The sequence below is a fragment of the Cicer arietinum genome, chromosome 4 (genome assembly GCF_000331145.2).
Source record: "Cicer arietinum cultivar CDC Frontier isolate Library 1 chromosome 4, Cicar.CDCFrontier_v2.0, whole genome shotgun sequence".
Lineage (NCBI taxonomy): Eukaryota > Viridiplantae > Streptophyta > Magnoliopsida > Fabales > Fabaceae > Cicer > Cicer arietinum.
In genome coordinates this window covers 32,522,754-32,544,782 of record NC_021163.2, presented here as the reverse complement: position 1 = coordinate 32,544,782, position 22,029 = coordinate 32,522,754, and the positions used below count along the sequence as shown (strand labels likewise).

General features: G+C 31.9%; 1 protein-coding gene across 1 annotated transcript; it reads right to left on the bottom strand.

Moving 5' to 3' along the window:
- Positions 1-4,678: 4,678 nt before the first annotated feature.
- LOC101510562 (probable glycosyltransferase STELLO2) lies at positions 4,679-8,574 on the bottom strand. The gene is made up of 3 exons (XM_004513799.4): positions 6,721-8,574; positions 5,795-5,921; positions 4,679-5,479 (listed from the first exon to the last, which is right to left on the bottom strand). The coding sequence occupies exons 1-3, from the start codon at positions 8,436-8,438 to the stop codon at positions 5,009-5,011; spliced, it is 2,316 nt and encodes a 771-aa protein (XP_004513856.1). The 5' UTR covers positions 8,439-8,574; the 3' UTR covers positions 4,679-5,008.
- Between the last annotated feature and the right edge of the window lie 13,455 nt (positions 8,575-22,029).

Here is a 22,029-nt window from a genome sequence, read left to right as displayed (position 1 = left end):
CAAGAGTCTTCTCCATGACCTGCGACAAGGAGATACAATAGTCACTGATGACTACCATACCCTCACCCGTTACTAGCAGCAGCTAGATATCTATGATGATATAGTATGGAGATTCCCTAAAGACAACAAAAAATACAAAAAAACTGGTGGAGAAAGACCGAATATACCAGTTCCTCCTTTTCCTAAACAAGAATCTAGATGATGTATGAGGAAGAATCCTTAGAACCAAACCTTTGCCCAACATCAGAGAAATATTTTCAGAAGTGACAAGAGAAGAGAATCGAAGGAAAGTCATGCTTGGAAACACGGATCAAAGCTCCATTAATGAAGGTTCAAGAGTGGTTGTGAAAGAAAACTACAAAAAAATCTAGAAGATGGTGTGATCACTGCAAAGAAACATGTTGGGTCATTCATGGAAAACCAGCAGACTGGAAACCATCTAGAAACAAGGACATTCGCCCCCATGCTACCACATCAGAAGGAGGCAAAGTGTTGGCAGCCCTAGCACATGAACCAAGTCCATTTAGCAAGAAACAAATGGATATGTTGCAAAAATTGCTACAACAATCCCTTCAAAACACTAGCACACACTCAACTACTGCCTTGGCCCAAAATGGTAATTCTTCATGTGTTTATTTTGTTGACAAGGGAATATCTAACTCATGGATTGTAGACTATAGAGCCTCAGACCATATGACTGGGGATATCACTCTATTTGATAAATATTCCCCATACAATGACAATTCTAAGGTACAAATAACAGATGGCACAAAAACAAAAGTGATTGGTAAAGTCTCAATAATCATCTCCAAGGAAATTACTGTTAACTCAGTTCTTTATGTTCCAAAGTTGAATTGCAATCTTTTGCCCATAAGTAAATTGACTCAAGATCTAAATTGTTTCACTAAATTTTTGCCTCACCTATGTGAATTTCAGGATCTGGATTCGTGGAGGAAAATTGGCAATGTTGAGGAATATGCAAGTCTCAACTTTCTTCAAGCTAGTGAGTTCAAGAAGAGAAGAAATAATTTAGTCTACGTTGCTGCATCAAGTGGTGAAAACCCAGAGGAAGCTGTCATGCTATGGCACTATCGTTTAGGACATCCAAACTTTTTGTACCTTGAAAAAACGTTTCCTTCTCTATTCAATAAAAATTCAAATTTGTTTCAATGTGAAATCTGTCAATTATTCAAACACTCACGCAACCATTATCCTCCTCAATCTTATAAACCATCCCAACCTTTCTCATTAATCCATAGTGATGTTTGAGGACTTTCCCATGTTAAGAACATAACTGATTCAAAATGGTTTGTGACCTTGATAAATGATCATACACGAGTTACTTGGTTGTTCCTTATGAAAGAAAAATCTGAAGTGGGAGAAATCTTTGAGAACTTCAACAATATGATCCAAACCCAATTCCAAACCAAAATCCAAGTCCTACGAATTGACAATGGTCGTGAATACTATCAACATTCCCTCAAATCTCACTTTCTCAAGCATTGAAAAATTCACCACACCAGCTGTATGAACACACCACAACAAAATGGTAGTGCTGAGAGGAAAAATAGGCACCTCATGGAAGTTAATGGGTCTCTCATGTTACCAACTAATGTACCAAATCATTTTTGGAGTGAAGTCGTCCTTTTAGCATCATATTTAATAAACAAAATTTCTTCTAAATCCCTCAAGTTCAAAACCCTTTGTCAAACCCTTCTATCCATTTACCCACACATTAAAATCCTTTCATCTATTCCTCCCAAAGTCTTTGGTTGCACTGCATTTGTGCATGACAACCAGCCTAACATAGGAAAATTAGAGACCAAATCCCTGAAATGCATATTCTTATGATACTCACCAAATAAGAATGGATACATATGCTACTGCCTCATAAGCAAAAAATTCTATCATTCCATGGATGTAACATTCTTTGAAAATCAACCTTACTACCCAAAGTTGGCCTTTAGGGGGAGAGAGAACAAAACAGAGCATAATCCCAATATTGGGAAACGAAACAACATTTACAACATGAAATGGAACAGAATTTGCAGCAGCCGCAAAAATTTGCAACTTTTTTTAGAAACAGAACATACCTCCATACAGCGGCAAGTTGTAGAACCAGAAATTGACTTTGTGACTGAAGAAACAACAAAACCTGCAAACAGATATCAGACAGAACTAGAAAAATAACTACTGGTGTACACAAGGAAGAAGAAAACTCAAATGGAGGAATAAATTTGCACATCTCCAAGGCAAATCCAAAATTTTAAACTAAATACAAATTTAGAAGTTCTACCAGGTAATATTGTTTTTAAGCCTAATGATACTTGCGGTCTAAATGAGAATGAACTTAACTTACCAATTGTTGCGAGGAAAGCAGTGATATCATGCACTCAACATCCAATTGTCAATTATGTATCTCATAGAAATCTGTCACAAGAATACAAGGCCTTCATCACCACATTGAATAGCATAAAACTTCTAAAAAATGTTCAAGAAGTTGTCCAACATGTTGAATGGAAGGCTGCAGTGGAAGATGAAATTAAAGCACTAGACAAGAATGAAACATGGAAATTTGTGGAGCTGCCAGAAGGAAAAAAAACCAGTTGGGTATAAATGAATCTTCTCAATAAAGCACAATGTTGATGGGAGTGTGAATAGGTATAAAGCTTGTTTGGTGGCAAAAGGGTTCACCCAATCATATGGGGTGGACTTTGAAGAAACATTTGTTCCAATGGAAAAACTAAATTTTGTTCGTGTCATTATCTCTTTGGCTGTAAATCTAAATTGGCCCTTACACCAACTAGACATCAAGAATGCTTTTCTAAATGGTGAATTCGAAGAAGAGGTATAAATGAAAATACCAACTAGCCTAGAAACTTCCTAAACAATTGGCAAGGTAGGCAAGCTCTATAAATCACTTTACGTTCTTAAGCAATCCCCACAGAAATAGTTTGAAAGATTAACTCGAGTTGTTAAGGGTCACGGCTTTACTCAATGCCAAACCGACCGTACAATGTTTGTCAAGCATTCTAGTGAAGGAAAGGTGGCAATATTAATTGTTTATGTGGATGACATCAAAATCTCAAACGATGATGACAAAGATATAGAAGAATTCAAGAGATTTCTAGCTAAAGAATTTGAGGTCAAGGACCTTGGAAACCTAACATATTTTCTTGGGAAGAAGATTGCTCGTTCCAAACATGGAATCTACGTATCCCAAAGAAAATATGTGCTAGACATGTTGGAAGAATCAGGAATGTTAGGGTGCAAGCCAACAGATACACCGATGGAACCTAACCTTAAAATGGCAGAACAAGAAGGCAATCCCGAAGTTGATAAGGAGAGATACCAAAGATTGGTAGGAAAGCTAATTTACCTAACTCACACAAAACCATATATTGGTCACAAATGCAGATTGAGTTGGTTCATTGATTGATCGCAAGTCAACAAGTGGGTATTGCACATATGTGTGGGGAAACTTGACTACTTGGAGAAGTAACAAAACAGTCGATGGTGGCAAGAAGTAGTGCAGCGGTTGAGTTCATAGAAATGGCTCATGGCATTTGTGAGGGAATTTGGTTGCAGATAATGCTTAAGGAATTAAGAGTACTATCGGATTCCACCATGAGCCTCTGGTGCAACAACAAGGCAACCATCAATATTGCAAAAATCCAGTCCACCATGATAGTACATAACATGAGGATATAAATAGACATTTCATAAAAGAAAAGATTGATGGTGGAATTATCAAGTTGGAATACATCCCTTCCAAGAACCAAATTGTAGACATACTAACCAAGGCCCTTCACAAATCTAATTTTGAGAACTTAAGATCCAAGTTATGCATGATTGACATCTACTACGCAGCTTGAGGAGAAGTGTTGAATTCCAAATTGTGGCTAAAAATAAGTCATTTATTGACTAGTTATTATGTAATTAATTGATTATCATATTATATAACACAACTGTAGTGAATATCAAGGGACCTTGTAAAAGTAAATCTATCCTATTTCATTATGATTTATTTATTAGACTAGAGAATGTTGTATTTAAATCAGAATTGTAACCATTCCGATTAGAGAAATGAAAAGATCATTTCCTCTATAATTCACAAAAAGCATTTATAGAATATAAGTGCTCCTTATATTAACATGTTTACATCCTTATATTAACATGTGTGCATGCTATTATGTCTATGATCAACGACAAAAATATAATTAATATATATATATTTATAATTAAACAATTTTCATAAACTACCTTGAAAAAATTATTTATTAAAATAAACTTAAACAAAAGTCTAAATAAAGTGCATAAAAGTTCTTCCAAACACACCCTTCTCTTGCAATTCACTTTCAAGAGAAGTAGTTGTCGATAGTGCATTTCTTTTCCAGTGATTAGGTGGAAAAAATTGGTGAGTAACAAAGTAATGGAATAACTTAAGGCAGTTTCTTCTCCAGTATGGATTGGCTAATCCAAACAAAAATTGAAGGTTTTTAAGAAAATATGGGAGAAGAAGCTCACATAATTTAAAGGTCTATCAATCTTCATATTCTTTTGCTCACTCTTATCTACTCTTTCCTTATTATATAACAAAGCCTTTTACAAGGTTGTTGACATTGTCAATGTTTCTTTCATGTGGCACTAAACTGTTGAAAAGGGAAAACACTGCTCATAAGGTAAAAAGAATCTCTCAATGGAGAGCTTGAATTGCAAAATATTCATTACAAATACATTTCCATTTCATATTTTCACAAAAAAGAAAAGAAGCATTAATACATTTTCTCTGTGGAACAAATCTACAATAAAGGGAGAGAATAAAGGGAGGGGGAAAAAAAGGGGTTAAAAAACTACCCAAGAAATTTTAGAAGAGAAAACAAAAATGAAAAAAAGACTGTAACACTAATTTTTGATTGAGAAGAGACCGCTTAAGTATTATCCAAATGTTATACATGTTTCTTGGTCCTCTCTCCTCTCAGCTAGTATCAAGAAACAATTCTACCTTTTAAACCAATTCCATAAGGAGTGGATCCCCTTCAGCCATTACTCTGATAAGCTTTATAAATTCTTGCTCAGTTGATACACTCCATGGATGAACAGCAGGAACTTTAGCTGAATAAAGAGTCGAGGAATTAGTGGTTGGAGGTTTTTTCTTGTAGATTGTTGTATCAAGAATAGGATCAAAATTCTGTGGAGAATCCATGGAGACAAAGAACATAGGAATTGCAACCTTCTGATGGATCTCTAGATTGTCTACTAAGTTAACAAGCTCAACAAAATCACTGACGAAGCGCTGAGGTACGTAGAATATCTCAGAACTGCATAACAAGAGGTTCTTGTCGTTGTTACTTGTTTCTTTGTAATTGACTTGAAAGTGAGCTGGCATCATGCTAACAACTTTCTGTACCATGTTTGCTTGTTGAGATAACCAGTCTGCGTTGTCCCCGGTTAAAACAGAAGACCAAGACTCGGGTACCTAAAAAAAAAATTGAACATGATATCAACAACTTGAGAGGCCAAACTCTTTTATTTACATAACATATGACTGGACGAGGATTCTGTATTGGAGAGGCCAAGAAGCCTTTTTTATTAACAGTGTCGTTGAGGATTTTGTGTTGGAGAAAATTTTCTGTTTTCACATTGCTTTCACTAGAAACAAACTGAAAGTAAGAGAGTAATTTTGTAATTATAATTAAAACAGGAAGTGAAAAAAAGTCTTTTAAAACCAAACAGGACCTAAGTGTCCATAATTTGAGTGAACAAAAACACACAATAACAGATGGAATATCACCTTATTAGTGATCCACAGTTTGGTTTTATCAGCTTGCAGTATGTTCCAATAGTTAAGAATTGTATTGTCCTGCAGGAATAAAAATCCTTCTGCACTGCTAAATTGATCAAATATTTTTGGCATGTACCTGAAAACAGGAAATGAAAAAAATTTAAAATTATATCTAGTAGGAAAAAAATTTAAAATCATATCAAGTAGGAAAAAATAATATGGCAATCAGAAGTTTAAAATACAGCTCTAGTTCAAAGACTACTTGTCAAGTTGGTGCAATTTCAAAGTCTGTCATATCAAGGAAGAGCATCACAATTCACAAGTACTACTTCGATAAAGCCTTATTTCCTTCCTTCTACAATCCCCTTTTCTGCTTTATTTCTGTATCTATCTAAAATCTATTTTCATATTTAACATAGTAATCAATCTGTTTTCCAAATCCTTTTATGATTAACGAAAAAGTTAATGGAAATAGAAATAAATGCTTCACAGTAAAAATAGGTAACATTTTTAATACATGACATCTCATTTTCATATACTAATGTTTGCATGCTTAAAGTAATATGAGTTGTATCCTTTCTGTTGTCTAAGCACAATTCACATTTTACAGCAGCCCAACACATAAGCAAACTATCTGAATATTGCATAATAAGACAGCTAACAGCACAAAACAGTTACTTCACTTGACATATTATGTTTATTTTATTCTTCAAACTTAATTCTTTTATTGTCCATAAAACTTTTGATATCAAGTTCAATTTTTTCCTCTTTTTACTAAAAAAGAAATAAAACCATCACATGTAATTGTGAAATGCCAGGGTTAAGTTTTAGGTTAATGTGGACAGAATGAATGAAAACCATCACTAATACACATTAATCATAGAATAAGAGTAACTCATACGATTCACTTTTAAGCAAAATAATAGCAGACATACTTGTATGCTTGGTCCAAATGGGTTTCCTGTACAACAAGATCTACGTCCTTCTTTTCCGACAAAATAACAACGGTTCTGAATATTCTCCCGTATAGCAACCTCCATTCAAGGGCCGTACGTTCGACCGGCCCACTGCAATGCATGATGAGCACAATATTCCCAAAAGTTTTCCTCCATCGGATTAAATTACCAATTTCGTAATTCACAGTTCCCGTTTCTTCAACTCCAAGATGAACAGACGGCAACTTTTGCGGGATGAACTCCCTCTGGTCTCCGTGACCAATATTTGCTCTCGGACGACCGAGTTCCAAAGACATTAACCTCGGCTGCTGATAACCAACAGCTAATAAATCCTGCAGCCAAGCAGCAGTAAGTTTCACATCCTTGTCAGTCCAAAAACCCTCCTCTGCCATTGCATAGCTCAAATCCAAGATCTTCTCAAACAACCTATGCTTATTCGATCTCCACAAAACCAAATACTTGATTAAACGACCGACATTCACATGAAGATCTTTCTCCTCTGAAAACGGATAAGCCTCAACCCTGTCATACCTATGAACAGTAGGCGGATAAACCACAACATAACCACCAACTTCCCAAAGAAGCCTCTGTCCCCAATAACCTCTCAAAACATCAGATGACATCCTACTAACCGACGCCGGAAGCATCAAAGCCCAAAACGCAGGAGAATGGTACATTGTATTAAAAGAATTAACCGGCATCATCACACCCTGCGGCAACGCAACCTTTGGCGCATGCTCATCAAATCTAATGTCAAATGGTTCCAAACCCGATTTCCGCGTAAAATAAAACACAGAATCAACATCTGGAAGACCATTAGATATACCCTGCTGAATAAACTGTTTCCCACCAAACACCTGAGTGTAAAACTCTTCATGCCCAATTTCACCTACATTCTCCAACGGCAAACCTCTCGGCCAAACCGAACGCTGTCCGAAATGAACATAAGGATTCACAACACTTCTATTAGGGTTATCATGACTATACTGCAACAAAACCTCTTGCCTAGCACTCTCACCAACCAATTCAACATCAAAATGTTTACCCAAATCCCCATCAATTACTTCCCCTCTATCATCAGCATCAAAAATCTTCTTAGCACCATGTTGAATTGCAAACAAATACCCAACATTTTTCCTAACATAAGAATCATAAGGCAAGTAATCAACAACCCTAAACCCTAAATTAGCTTGTTCCTCCAAAGACAAAAAGATCGCACCTTTCAAATTCCAATCCGACGGCGTTCTCGAATCTCCGATCGCAACAACCTGCCAACCTTTCACCTTCACAAGCTTCTTCAACGAATCGCTAGGGTAACCAGAAACCGAAACAACGATCCATTTCTCAGACCTAAAACTCGCGTACCTCGAAGTCTTGTCGGCGATTGGAGTGATTTTGTTCCAATCCACGCGCGGGTACTCGATCTTCTCAAGATCACGCGCTTTATTCTCGAAACAGAGTAACGCTGCGGTATCACCGACGTTACGGAGGAAGAAGAGTGCCGCGACAGTTACTACGAGAAGTGAAACTGAAACGATCTTGTAGAGGTTGTCGGATACCCATACGGAGAAGTCGAGGTTGTTAGTCTCGACGATACGGTTTGTAGGAAGATGAGTGTCTCGCAAATAGATCTTTGGTTTTGGATTTGGATTTTGATTTGAAGGTTTTTGAGCTGAAGAACGCTCTTGGACCAACATTGAGAAAAGAAAAAAAAAAGTGTTAATTCTTGTGTGTGTGAGTGTGTGTATTTTGGTACTTGAACTAAATTGACTTGAGTTGAGTTGAATGAATGTTAGTTTCTCTTAGTGTTGTTTGTTTTTTAATTTTCTAATTTCTGTGCCAGCTTGAACCAAAAAAGAAACCACACACATACACACAAACAGTGTAAGTTGTTTTGTGTAAGGTTGTGGTTACCGACAGGTATGTAAGTTGATTGTGTTGGGTGTGTCGGTTCCTTATGCTTGAATGCAACTGCAACTAGTAGTAGTTTGGTGTAGTGGAATCATCGATTTGTTATCTGATACCTTATTATTATTTTTAAATTTTTGTTATTTTGTTTTCTTTATACGGGGTTTGGTGTTGGGAAATGATCTTATTAGGTAATGTTTCACATTATTGTATTAATGTTTCGCATTATTGGATTAATTGTCGTTATTACATTTACAAATAAATGTTATCAATGGTGACAGGTGGAACTTTGAAATGGTGTTTTTATTTTATTTTTCTGGGGGTTGTGATGTGAGGTGACACCCGAGTTGTTGTGCAAGTGCTTCAAAGTAGAGATAACTTGTGAAGCCAGTTAAGCTTGGTGTGGTAACCACTTTTCGTGGAATTTTTGTGTAAGTTTGATAACGTTGTTTCCTTCTAATTTTACTTTCTATTTAAATAAGTTCTTTTTAAAAATATATAAAGTTTTGAAGTAATTTCTTTTTTCAGTTTTACTTTTCTTTTTAATTATTTTATTTATGATTCTATTCCTTCTTACTCATTAAATAATTAATTTTATAAAACAAATAATCGTATAAAATTTTATAGCTTTCTAGTTTTATGGTTGTAACAATAATGAGAAAGCCTTTTCTTTGTACAAGAAGTTTAAAAGCAACTAAGCAAGTGCTATATGCTCTTGGCCAAAGGAAAATCTCTAGATTTTGGATGTTTGGTTTAGGGATCATTAAAAAATTGACCAATATCAGTGCATGTATTAGTGGATGCATGGGTTAATTAAGTAAAAGCACCTAACTAATCGACGTTTTTGATGCACTTTCAACGTAAAAGATGGTGGGGCCCTATAAAGTTATATTGTTCCTTTAGAGAATATGTTTTTGCTGATGATGGAAGCAGGCGAAGGAATTGGAGTGGTCTCAAAATGTATGAAGATGTTATACGTAAAGTGCAAGGTAACATAGCACACAAGAATAGATTGTGTCGAGTTTCAAAGGATGAACAAAGAGAAGAGGGAGAAGAAAGATGTCACGTTGATTTGGCTGTTTTGAAGTAAAGGCATCTACTTTGCCCTAATAATGAGTTTATTTAATAAGTCCCAAAAAATTTCCGGAAATAAAAACTTTAAAAAATACTTCAATAAATTACTGTTGCAAAAGATATTATGTAATGTAGAGGAAAATTAATACTTCAACTTTTACAAAATAATTTGGGTTATATATATATATATATATATATATATATATATATATAATAATTACAAAATTTCAATATTTAAATTTTAGTCTATGTAAAATAAAAATGCAAATGTTAATACCGGTAAAATTGTCCAACAAACGATTTTAGTTTAGAATTTTTTAAATACGGATGCATTAAATATAAATTTTTTTAATATAAAAAACTCAAGATAAAAGTAACAAAAATATTTTTATAGATGAACTTTTTATATTGAGATAAATATGGTTGAAGAAAATTTATTCAAAAATATATGTTCACTTAACAGCGGAGACTAAAACTGCATGCATGATAATTTTGTTGAGACTAAAATTGCATGTGTGATAGTTTTGTTGGGACTAAAACTTGTATTTTTATGTTGTAGGGACAAATAAAAATGTTGAAATTTTGTAGGGAATAAACATATTTAACTCAAATAATTTTGATCCCCAAAATCACATGGTCATAGCCTAATGTAAACTATAGTCAATGACTTCGAATCCTCGAACTCATAACGTTAGATCTTGAGAACTGCAACTAGATTTCGTTATCTTAGTATATTTGGATTGTTGTGCAATAGAGAATCTCAATCAAAACACATAATGCAAGTAGAACAATTATAATAAAAGTTCGGGCAACATACATATTGTCATACATCACATAACAATGATTACATCATTGCCTTTAATCATTTATCATCATATAACAAATAAACACTTAGTCACATAATCATCATTAATTATTTGTCATCATATCATCAACTTGATTAAATTATCCATTTAATTATAATCATTCATCAATGGTGGGTCATGCAATGTATGAAATACGCATGCATGAAACATATAGAATGTCATGCACTCCTATCAACGTTTAATTAGAACACACAGATCTAACTAATTCAGGTTGTGACAAGTAAGAAGACATCATCTTGCCCGAACAAACTAAAGTGTCTAGTTATAGTTAACAAGAATTTTGTAGATTGTCTCAGCAGTACTTACTTACTTTTATGTAAAGTTGTTACTGCAAATAATCCCTTCAAGTACTCTTAATTTTATCACGATTACAACCCCCCACCCAATGCCCTAGTTATACCTGCATACAAATATAACATAATTATCCATCAACAACAACAACGATATTGTTTATATAAGAACCAAGCTTGGTTCAAATACAAATACCTAATATTGATATTTTAATTATAACAAAGCAAAATAACAATTATCCACTAGTTGACTACTTTAAGTGTGCAAATTGTTTAAGACTTAGTAAGAATCTATGCTATTGACATAAGTAACATAAGAAATTGTGATTTAGTGATAAATGTTTACGCGTGAAGCGCATAAAACATATTGTCAACTATGAAGAAAGTTTATAATATGTTCACAAATGAAAGAGTCAGTTATAGCTTAGAAGAGAGTTATGTTGATCAAAGCTCTAATGAAGTTTTGGTCTAAAGATATTAGTTCACATTACTATGTGATACTAGAATTGATATTATATAGGATTTTGAATTGTAATATACTCTCAATGAGAGTTAGAATTCTAGAACGAATTTTGTGTCATGTAAGACACAAACGTGTAAGATTGAATGTAAATATGTTTGGTAGTGACAACCTCCTTTAGTTAAAGGGACGTTTGGAGACATGGGTAAACACTTGGTTTTTGAACAACATAAAAAGGTATTTTTGTTGGGGTTGTTAAGAAGGATAAAAGGTCTCTAAGGGTAGCCTGGAGAGGTGGTTAGAACAATACTTAAAACCTAGAGAAGTACTGTACAAACTCAACTCTAAAGGCATGGTCTGTCAATATTCTTGAGAAATCCAAATAGTTTACTTCTGGTTGCATGTTAAGACATTACAATACAGACTCAAGAGACATTTTTTTTCAATATTCTTGAGAAATCTAGAGATAATACTTATGGTTTCTTGTCATGACATGTTATTATAGGAAACTTAGAGAGATAAAGTAAAAAATATTCAACTCAATATAAGTTTATAATACTCAAAGTCTGGAGAGGTTTGATTAATAATACTAGTCGATTAAGTCCTTGGTTGTAATAGGGAAATCTCTTTGTAAGGGGGAGATTAGATGTAACAACAATTGTTGCAAACTAGTATAAATATTATTGTGTTTTACAACTTATGTATCTCTTTATTTTTGCTTCAAATTCTTTATGTCTTATCTTCCATCGTTTTCATGTTTTAACTATAAGATAAATTTTTGATAAATAGTCTATTTTAAACTAACAAAGAAGCTTTAAAAAATGGCGAATACAATTAAAACATATTTTTTCTTATGTTTTTATACCTTCAATTTAGCTAGGGAACATAGTTCATATATGTGACTTGTGTATTATACATGCTATCACCATTTGTCAACATCATCTTTAGACACACAACTCATATAAGTGACTTTTGTATCATGACGATTATAATCATCACTCACATATCAATCATACACATCAATCATAATTCAACAATAATCAACCATAATTATTTATCATAAACATAATCAACCACAAATTTATTATCATCAACATTACTAAACCTTAACGTCATAATAAGTGTTCTCAATTAACTAATCCATTTTAATTAATTAACTATTATTATTAACATTAATCACCATTCTTACTTAACATCTCTCTCACATCTTCCTTAATTAATTAACTAATATTCATCATCGTTGATCTTAGTTAGTTAATTACTTACAATTATAATAAACTAATAATCATTACTCAATTATCCACATATTAATTATGTATCCCCTTTAATACTAAGTCTATATTCTTTATGTAATCAACTAATTAATCAATTATAGTTAACTTTAACTATTTATTTAATTTTGATTAAATCCTAAATTGATTGTTAATTTTAGCTAATCAATTAACTTATGTTAAACCTATTAGTTCATTAATTATCATTACAGATCATCACTTAGACAAATTTTGAATTTACTTATCACCTAATAATTACGAAAATTATCTAATCAATTATCTAATGAATTTTCCATACTCTAATCAATTAATATATTGATTCTAGTTTTTATAACTGATTAACCTAACACGTCTAATTGATTAATATCGTAATACATCAATATTGATTAAATAGAATTATTATAAATGCATACCAATGATCAACAAATCACTAATCATTACCAAACATAATAAGCAACCATCAACATGTAAATATAATAAATAATAAACTATCATGCAATAAGGTTTTTAGCACATTAAGAGAAATAGACATTTTCTAATTATAACACATAATCATATAAACACTATATGCAAAATAGGTCATCACCTACACACTTGATTATTAAGGCATAGAGCAAAGATAGTAATCTTATAGTTCAAAGATTCCTACTTTGATCTCAAAACTTCAAGAATAATGATTACATGTGGACAATACCAAAAGGAAAGGATTATTGATCTTAAACAAGGTTAGAAAGAAGAATCTTACATAATAAATTTAAAACTAAAACAAAGAACACTTATCTGAACTGAAACGACAAAAGCAACAATGAATTTAATATTCGAAGAAAGAGAAACTCACTATAGTTCCAATGGAATAAGCACGAGGCAAAACACACGATCAAAGAAGAAACAAGTTGTATCATGTGCACCATAAACCTCAGACTTATTTTCAAATTTTAACTCCTCCATACTTATTTAAATTTCAGCGGAAAATTAAATATTTTCATAATCTTTTTGGATCTTAAGAGTAAAGGCATCATACATCTTGATTCACACGGTCATAAAAGAAATTTTACACAATTTTAGTCACAAATTAAATACTTTCAAATATGTCGGAAATGATAATTTGTTTTCACTGATGTCAACTATCAGAACTCAATCTCATAGATATAGACATTACAGAAAGTCAAAATACAAACAACTTAATATAAAAAATACAAACAAGGAAATCTAATAACAATTATATTTTATTAGAATTAATTAATTACTTACCATTGATATTGTTGTCAAGATCAAGTTCTTGTAAAATCATTCCTTTTTCTCAAAAACTTCAAAAATAAAGTATTTAACAACTTAATCACATCAACAAGAAAATAAATAAAGTCTCCCAAACTTTAAAGTCATCAAAGTTTTTCAACAACAACAAATAACCAAAAAAAAAAAAAACAATAACGCTTTAACTTGTTGAAAATCCTAGTCTTGAAAATAGATTGTTCATTCTTTTCAAAGCTTCAACTGAAACAACTTTCATGAGTTCTTTCATTTTTCCAAAACAAGAAAAGTTATCAAACCCTTAAGAAACACAAATTGTCAAAAATTTCTTTCCCTTGAGCTTACCTCACAGCCAAAGCCTAAATGTTGGGAGAAAATTGTAATTTTAAATATTTCTCTTTGGATCTATTTTCTATATCTTTAAACACCAATGATCCCTAAAATTACAAGTTAACTACCAAAATTTACAAATTCATCAAAAAGGCAAGATAATCGTATCTTAAAAAAAAAAAAAAACCAAATCTTGATTCCAATCACAAGTCTAAAACATAAAGCTGGAAACTTAGCATAAAATTTGAAACTTTCAAATCAAAGGCTAAATTTTGTTTTTTCTAGGCATAAAGATACAAATTATGTTCATAAAAATGGAAGTTTTATTACCAAATTGCAACTTTAATATAACACTTTAATCACAAACTTGAAAGTCCTAAAGCTTGGAACTTTTTGTATGAAGTTTGTAACTTTTTCTCCCCCAAACATCTTTTATCATCAAAATTTATGTTGGAATCATTCAAAAATTATGAAACAATAGGCATGCAATTGATTATAAAATAAATCACCTTTAAACTTATTTTTAATGTCATTACTACATTTCCTTTTGATTTTACCTTCTTCCTTTCTGATTGATAATTGCCTTGTTTTAGCTACAATTAGGTTTATGTTATTTAATATTTTAGCCAATTTGTATTTGGTAGCAAAAGTTTGCTTCCCTTTACTTGTATTTTGGTGTTTTATTTTATTTATTTTTGGGTTGTTTTGTTTTTTGTCAATTCGTTTTTGTTAGTTTATATTTTTATTTTCTTTTATTTTTATTTTTATGAAACAATTTGGGCTCGCTGCTTGATGTAACACCCCAAATTTTATAATAAATTATTTTATTAATGAAATATGATTTTAAATAATTAATCTGGTTTTAAAATTATTTTAAAATACATGTTAATAAATTTCGTGATTAGTTTTTGTTATATGGATGCTTTAGATTATGTGCTACTTTTATATATATTGAACTACATGAGCAATCTAAATAACAAATATTATACTTTATATTTTTTTTAAATAGTATTTTAGTGTAATATTTTAATGAATGAGATCTTAGAAGATTTTACGTGTATATACTCGTACCAAATTAATGTAATATTTTTATGTGTGTTTGATTGATACTGATATTAAGTATGCACATTATATTTCAATCATTTATACTATTTTTTATTTTTAGTTATTGTTTTTTATAAATAATTATCTTGAGATAGAATTGATATTGTGTTTGATTTCGTTTATTTTTATATACTTGTTTTAAAATTGTGATTTTATATATATTTATTATGATTTAATAATTAATATAAAATATTGATGTTATATTTATTTATTTTATAATTTGGACTATTTTCTAATATGCAAGTATTATTATAATGTGAGTATTTTGAGAAATAAGTATATCTGTAGAGATTATTTTGAATGTGAGAGTTTCAATTATTAGTAATATGTTTTTTTTATATTGATTATTTTAATTACTCTAATTTATAATATATTAGTAATGTTTGGAAAATTGTTTTTGGAAGAATATTAAAAAGGAGATTAAATCATTATTATTTTTTTTAGCAAAATAAAAATAATAATAGTAAAACAAAAACATAAATAAAGGGACCAATGGATTTGATTCATGTGTGAACCCTAATTGTTAATAAAATAAAACAAATAAAAAGGGAAGGGAGTTGGAAGGGCAGCCGTAAAACCAAAGATGAAACACAACAATAACCTATTGTTTGACACCAGTGATCGATAACTATTTCAGAAAACTTTCTCCATTTTTGCTCAAATTTGAGTATGTTATTTCATTCATTTAACTCGTCAATTAAACATAATTTTCCAGATTTTTAACAACTCAAATTTCTCTCTAAAATATCCGACTTCTCCGTTTGTAGAATTCGTTATTTTGCACCGTTCTCCTTCACTGTAAGTCTTATTTGAGTGAAACCAATACCAAAACAACCGTGTGAAAAGTGGCTCTATTATCCACTGATTGGTTTTCTAATTTATGGTGATTTTCCTTGACCGAATTTCGAATTTAGTTTTTAGAGTATCTTTTCATAATTTATTTTTAACATTTACCCATAAACTATCGAGTTAGACCGATTGAAGGACAAAGAGTCAATGAACAAATATTGTTTGCTCGTGGAATCGTATTCGTATGTGAAAGCGTCGAAATAAGGTAAGGGGTGAGAGAGCGTTTGAATTTATGAGTATAATATATTGTGAGATGAACGAGAAAACCGTATTTCTCAACAATTCATCAGGGGCTCGCTATGTACAGTAGTAGCCATTTGAGTGATAAATTAATTAATGTGCGAAATGAAAATTGTGAAATTAAAATATGGAATAGAAAATTGTGAGATTAGAATATGAAATGAAAATTCGAGTGATTATTATGTAGGAAAAGCAAGAGATAGACTTTTAAAACTCATTTTAAAGTCAATCTCAAGAGAGGATAATTTCCTTAGCAAATGATCGCATATGCACAAATTTTCACAACAAGGGTTCATGTGTTTACTTTTTGAAACGTCGAGGAGAATACAAATCTTCATCACGAAAAATCTCTTTTAAGTCGTGTTTTAACTATAAAGTTAGTGATAATTAAAACTACTTGGAAATATGTTCCTCTTCTATTTATAGAGAGTGAACCACTAAAACTCTAAGACTCCTATTTTCAACCCAAAATAAGTTCTAAAAAATATTATATTTAATTAAATAGACTCTATTAATTAAATTAAATCATATTTAATTTAATGAATTATCAATCCTCATCTATTTTATCAAATCAAATCTAATTAAATAAATTATAAATATATTAATATATTAATCAACTGTTCCGCTTTTAGTACTCTATGTGTGACCCTTATAGGTTATCACTGAAATGACAATAATATTAAATATTATATATAGTTTATATAATATAAAATATTATAAACAGTGATTGACATCTAGCGATGCATCATTGTTTCTCAAATTATGAGAAAATTGGTGATACGATTTAAACGTCATCGCAACCACTATTTATTGTGTGCAATAATTGTCCCTATGTCCAAATGTTTAATTGAATGCAAGTCACAATATATGTCATCCTTGCAATGCTTAATTCTTGATTTCTCGATCCTAGAGTAGACGCGTAAAATCAATAGACTCAATATCACATATTGATCCATTCTAGCATGCCCATGCATTTCTAGTCTCAATTTATCGAGTGGTCCAAGACATAACTCCTATTATGTAGGAAAGAAAAATCATATCTACATTACTCACACCCCTCCACAGGTTTATTGCAGGCCCAATAACCAACTTTGTGGTAGTCTTGTTACAGACAATGTTTGATGGTCTTAAAGCCGACAACTCCCCATGTAGGGATCGTAATGAATTCAAGTCGAATGACTACTTACTATGGTTGCATGAGAATCACTGATGACATTTACACAACAATAATGTAGCATTCTCATGGCAAATCAATCTAGTATAAATATTACACCTAACATTTATACCAAAGTGATGAATTAATATATCATATACATGATATGTGAAATGTGGTCATCAATATACTCAAATAATAGTCTCGATGTATTATTGTCGTACTAATTAACAATACTACTTTGACTATGGATACTTTAAGAATAGTGTTATAATGTTCAATAGAGTCTCATGGTCAAGTCACACTTGACGTTCTATTAAACGAACTATCTATCTAAGCACTTTATTATAGTATAATGCTAATAACATAATAAAGGACACCTTATACATATTACCAAAATTAGATATATGATTTAAATTTATGATATAAATAATAATCTATATAAAATAAATTCGTGCTAGGGCTTACACCAACATATTCTTTATCAATGGTCGCTACAAATAATTTATTTAATTGAAGAAATTTTTTGGACAAAACCCTTTTTAGAGGAAATTGGTCTTTTGAACCAAATTTAATTTCGAGAGTCAATTATGCATAGGAAAGATATTAACACCCTATAACATTCTTTTTAAAAAATATTATCTCTAGTTAATTGAGCAAAACTATATTAATATCTAAAAATATTTTATTTCCCCTTTTATTAATACAAACAAAAATTGATAATTTGAAAGACTTAAGAAAATTATTTTTTATTACACTTGACATGATTAGTCCCCTGCTCTTACTATCTCTAGGTACGATGGAGAAATCAAAGGTTACGCAGTGTTTAGATAGAAAATATTTGTTTGTCGAAGAGTTTTAACTTTCAAAGTAATGGTTTATTATTATTTTTTAAATGTGTACCAACTGAATTAAACGAGGATTTGATGCAATCATTACTAATATGTTTGAGTTTATTTTTATTTGAAAATGTTGCGATGACCAGACTAAAAGAGAATTTAACATGGTCATTGATTTTTGAATTTGTTTGATGATTGAAACCAAAGTAGTGATGCGCCGTTACTTGTAGTTATTAAATTCTTTTTTTACTTAATTGCAATTTTAGTCCCTCTATTTTTACTGATTCACGAAATTGGTCCCCCTATTTTAAAAGTCGACAATTGTGGTTCGTTCCTCTGATCTTTTAACTAAAAAATAATGACGTGAGATGTTCTAAACAATGTGACCAATGATCGGATGACGTAGAATGATTAATACCTATGAAATTGGAATAATACACCGTAAAAACTTTAATTTCAACTTTAATTTTTTTCTTCATATTTTTAATTTAATTAATGACATATGATTAATTAATGCATCTAGATAGTTCTATATTTTAGAATTGTATGTCACGTTATTAAAAATATGTAAAATCGTTGTTTTTTAATTCAAAAATATGAGAGAGGGATCAAAACTGTTGACTTTTAAAATAGGGGGACCAATTCCGTAAATTGATAATAATAGAGGTACAAAAACTGCAATTAAGCAATTATTTTTCATTTAAAATATTGTGATGGCCAAACCAAAAGAGGATTTAGTCTTTCCATCAACTTTTTGCGCTGCTAATACTTTAAACGATTTTCACAATAATCAAACCAAAAAAGGATTTTGCGAAGCCGCCGATTTTAGGTTTTTGAGATTTGAAATGATTCGTGTAGTAAACAAATCAAAAGAGGATTTAGCGTAATCACTACTAATGTCTTATTTTGATTTTTTATTAAGACTTTGTGATGACCAAAATAAAAGAAAATTTAGTATAGTCATTGATCGTAGATTTTTGCATGCTGATAGAACCAAAGGTGGATTCAGCGCAGTCACTACTTCTAGTAATAAAAATGGATTGAAATTTTTACATAAAAAATTATATGATTAATGATTGATAAAAATGGAAGAAGATTGAAAATAAAAATTGAGAAACCAAGAAAATGGAACGTTTGTTGTTTTCACCAATGAAGCAAAACACAAATGAATTGTATGTTGTGTAACATATGATAAATTAATATAATCAAATAATATTGTTCACGTATGTAAACATAAGTTACAAAGACGATCTATCATATGGAACTACCTAGGAGGAGCTCCAATAATACTCTGAAATAGATGAGGTGAAAATACACTTTTAAGATATCATGAATATGCCCCTTTTTCCTCCAAAGTGTATCATTTTATAGTCTTCTCTTCATGACCTAATGAGCCTTTATTTGGACATCCAAGCCCAATAGGTAAAATCTTTAAGATCCACACTACTCGTTCGTAAGAGTTCTATAGTGTGTGGAATTGGTTTTTCCTTTTCCATACAGTTTGTCAGTATATGTGACGAGAAGTTGTAGCACACATGGCTCACATCACTCATCTGGGAAAGATGATTAGCATGTCAAGGAATGATTCTCAAGAGGACCACAAATTTCACTTGGACAACAACTTGTTGTCGACTGACTTGTGTAGTTGAATTCAGGGTGAGCTTAGTGCATTTGATCATGGTAGAGCTCAACATGATTTGAATGGTAGAGCTGAACTAGGCTGAGCTAAATGGTGGAGTTGAGCTAGGCTGAAATGATTGGTTGAGCTATGCTAGGTTGAACTAGGAAGAATTGAATGGTGGAGCTGGGCTAGGCTGAGTTCAATAGTTAAGATGAGCTATGTTGAGCTGAATGTCTAAACAAAGCAAAATGGTGGAGTTGGTGTTGAGTTATACTTAGATATTTAAGATGAAATAACATAGGCCACGTGATATGATCATCCATGCTAGTCCACAATCCACCAAACTTCAAGCCTGTTAAGGCATAAACATTTGTTCTCCATTAGGTCGACAAATATCAGTCCATAATCCACAAAGCGTCAAACTTGTTGAGATATAGATGATTCATTAACTCTGTTAATGCGTAGACATTTGTTCTTCATCAAGTCGGTATGTATTAGTCCATAGTCCACCAAGCGTAAAGCCTGTTAAGACATATACACTTGTTCTCTACCAGGTTGAGTTGTACTAGTCCTAGTCCACAAGTACATATTTCGCAACTCCTCTCCATTTCTCCCACTGCCTTTTGTGCCTTTGTAATTTTGCCCTTCATTTTTTTATTCTTACTCTCTAAGCCATAATTATTTAGAAGCCCATATAGTTGATATGCACCTACGAAGGTCCATTAACACCAAGGTGGACTTGGCATGATCTTTCCTTGTAACAACGTGTTGGGGTCGCATATAGAACTAGCATTGAGGCTAACTCGCCCTCATCTTATTCTCTCTACACATCTAGGTTTCTGAATTAGCTATTGTAGACGCCATGTTGACCTTGTTCATATTTATTTATATTATTTTTTTGTCAATGTTGAAGTGAGTTGCCTTAGCTATTGAGGTGACCTCTTCTTCACCTTTTCCTTTCACACGCAGAAGTGAGGTTAGCCCCCACCCACTTCTCTCGCTGATATGTGCTTACAATTGTATCCTAGCGCCTGGGTTAGGTCATCCTCACTCTCTCCCATGGCTGAGGTGAACTCAGCCCTACTCACGTTAAGTTGAGGTCGACCCCACCCTCTAATCTTGTTGCTTAGAATTTTATTCTAGCCTTGAACCTTTCTTTGCGTCAAACAAGGTTCTACAACAACCCATTTGTGTACCAATTTGGGATCATATATGCCTCTTAGTGCTAAGTTATATTCATTCTACATGCCCATAACAAAGAGTTGACAATTGTTGATTTTTTAGTCTTCCTTCTTCTAGGTTGTACCTCTTGATGCCTATGTTGATGATTAGGCATCACTCATTTAGTTGAAGATGATCATTTTCAACTTAATTGGAGAGCCTGATCTAGTAATCAAATTTAGTACTGATTATTCTACTATTTTTATTCTTCCTTGTTATATTTTGATGTGTTACTTTGCATCGTCTATAAGACCAGCTTTAGGTCATTTACTCTAAGCATTTTGTGCGGTCACTTTTGGACCTTAACTATGTTGTTTTTGTAACTGAGCTGAGCTCTATTACCAATTAGTGTTGTTATCTATTCCGCTTTTAGTTCTGTTAGCATCTTTTTGTATGTTTGTGTGTGTTATCATTTTTCTTCTTTTTTATGAATTAGTAGAAGTGGGACTCTACTTGATCATACTTATTACATCAAGGAAATTCTTTATCAGATCTTTCCCAATAACATATAATATGTGATTCTAATTGATCATCCTTATTATGACATCAAGGGAAGTTTTTAATGGATCTTTCTCTATAATGTAGATTTTCCTTAGCGTCAGGTCTATACCGATATTCGCCCAGTTCTTGAAGGTGTGACTTTATTCGGCAACCCTTATTATGACGTGAAGGAAAGTATAACAGATATTTCTCCACAACTTAGATTTTCCCAAAGGTAGGGTCTATACCAATACTTGCCCAGGTCTTGAAGGTGTAGCTCTAAACGTTCATACTTATTATGACGTCAAGGAAAATCTCTAACAAATCTTTC

Excerpts from the sequence above, each read along its gene's own strand:
- LOC101510562 (XM_004513799.4), bottom strand. The coding sequence starts at position 8,438 with ATGTTGGTCCAAGAGCGTTCTTCAGCTCAAAAACCTTCAAATCAAAAT. Across the intron at positions 5,922-6,720 it reads CATTTGGACCAAGCATACAA|GTACATGCCAAAAATATTTG; the intron begins GTATGTCTGCTA and ends TCCTGTTTTCAG. Across the intron at positions 5,480-5,794 it reads AACTGTGGATCACTAATAAG|GTACCCGAGTCTTGGTCTTC; the intron begins GTGATATTCCAT and ends TTTTTTTTTTAG.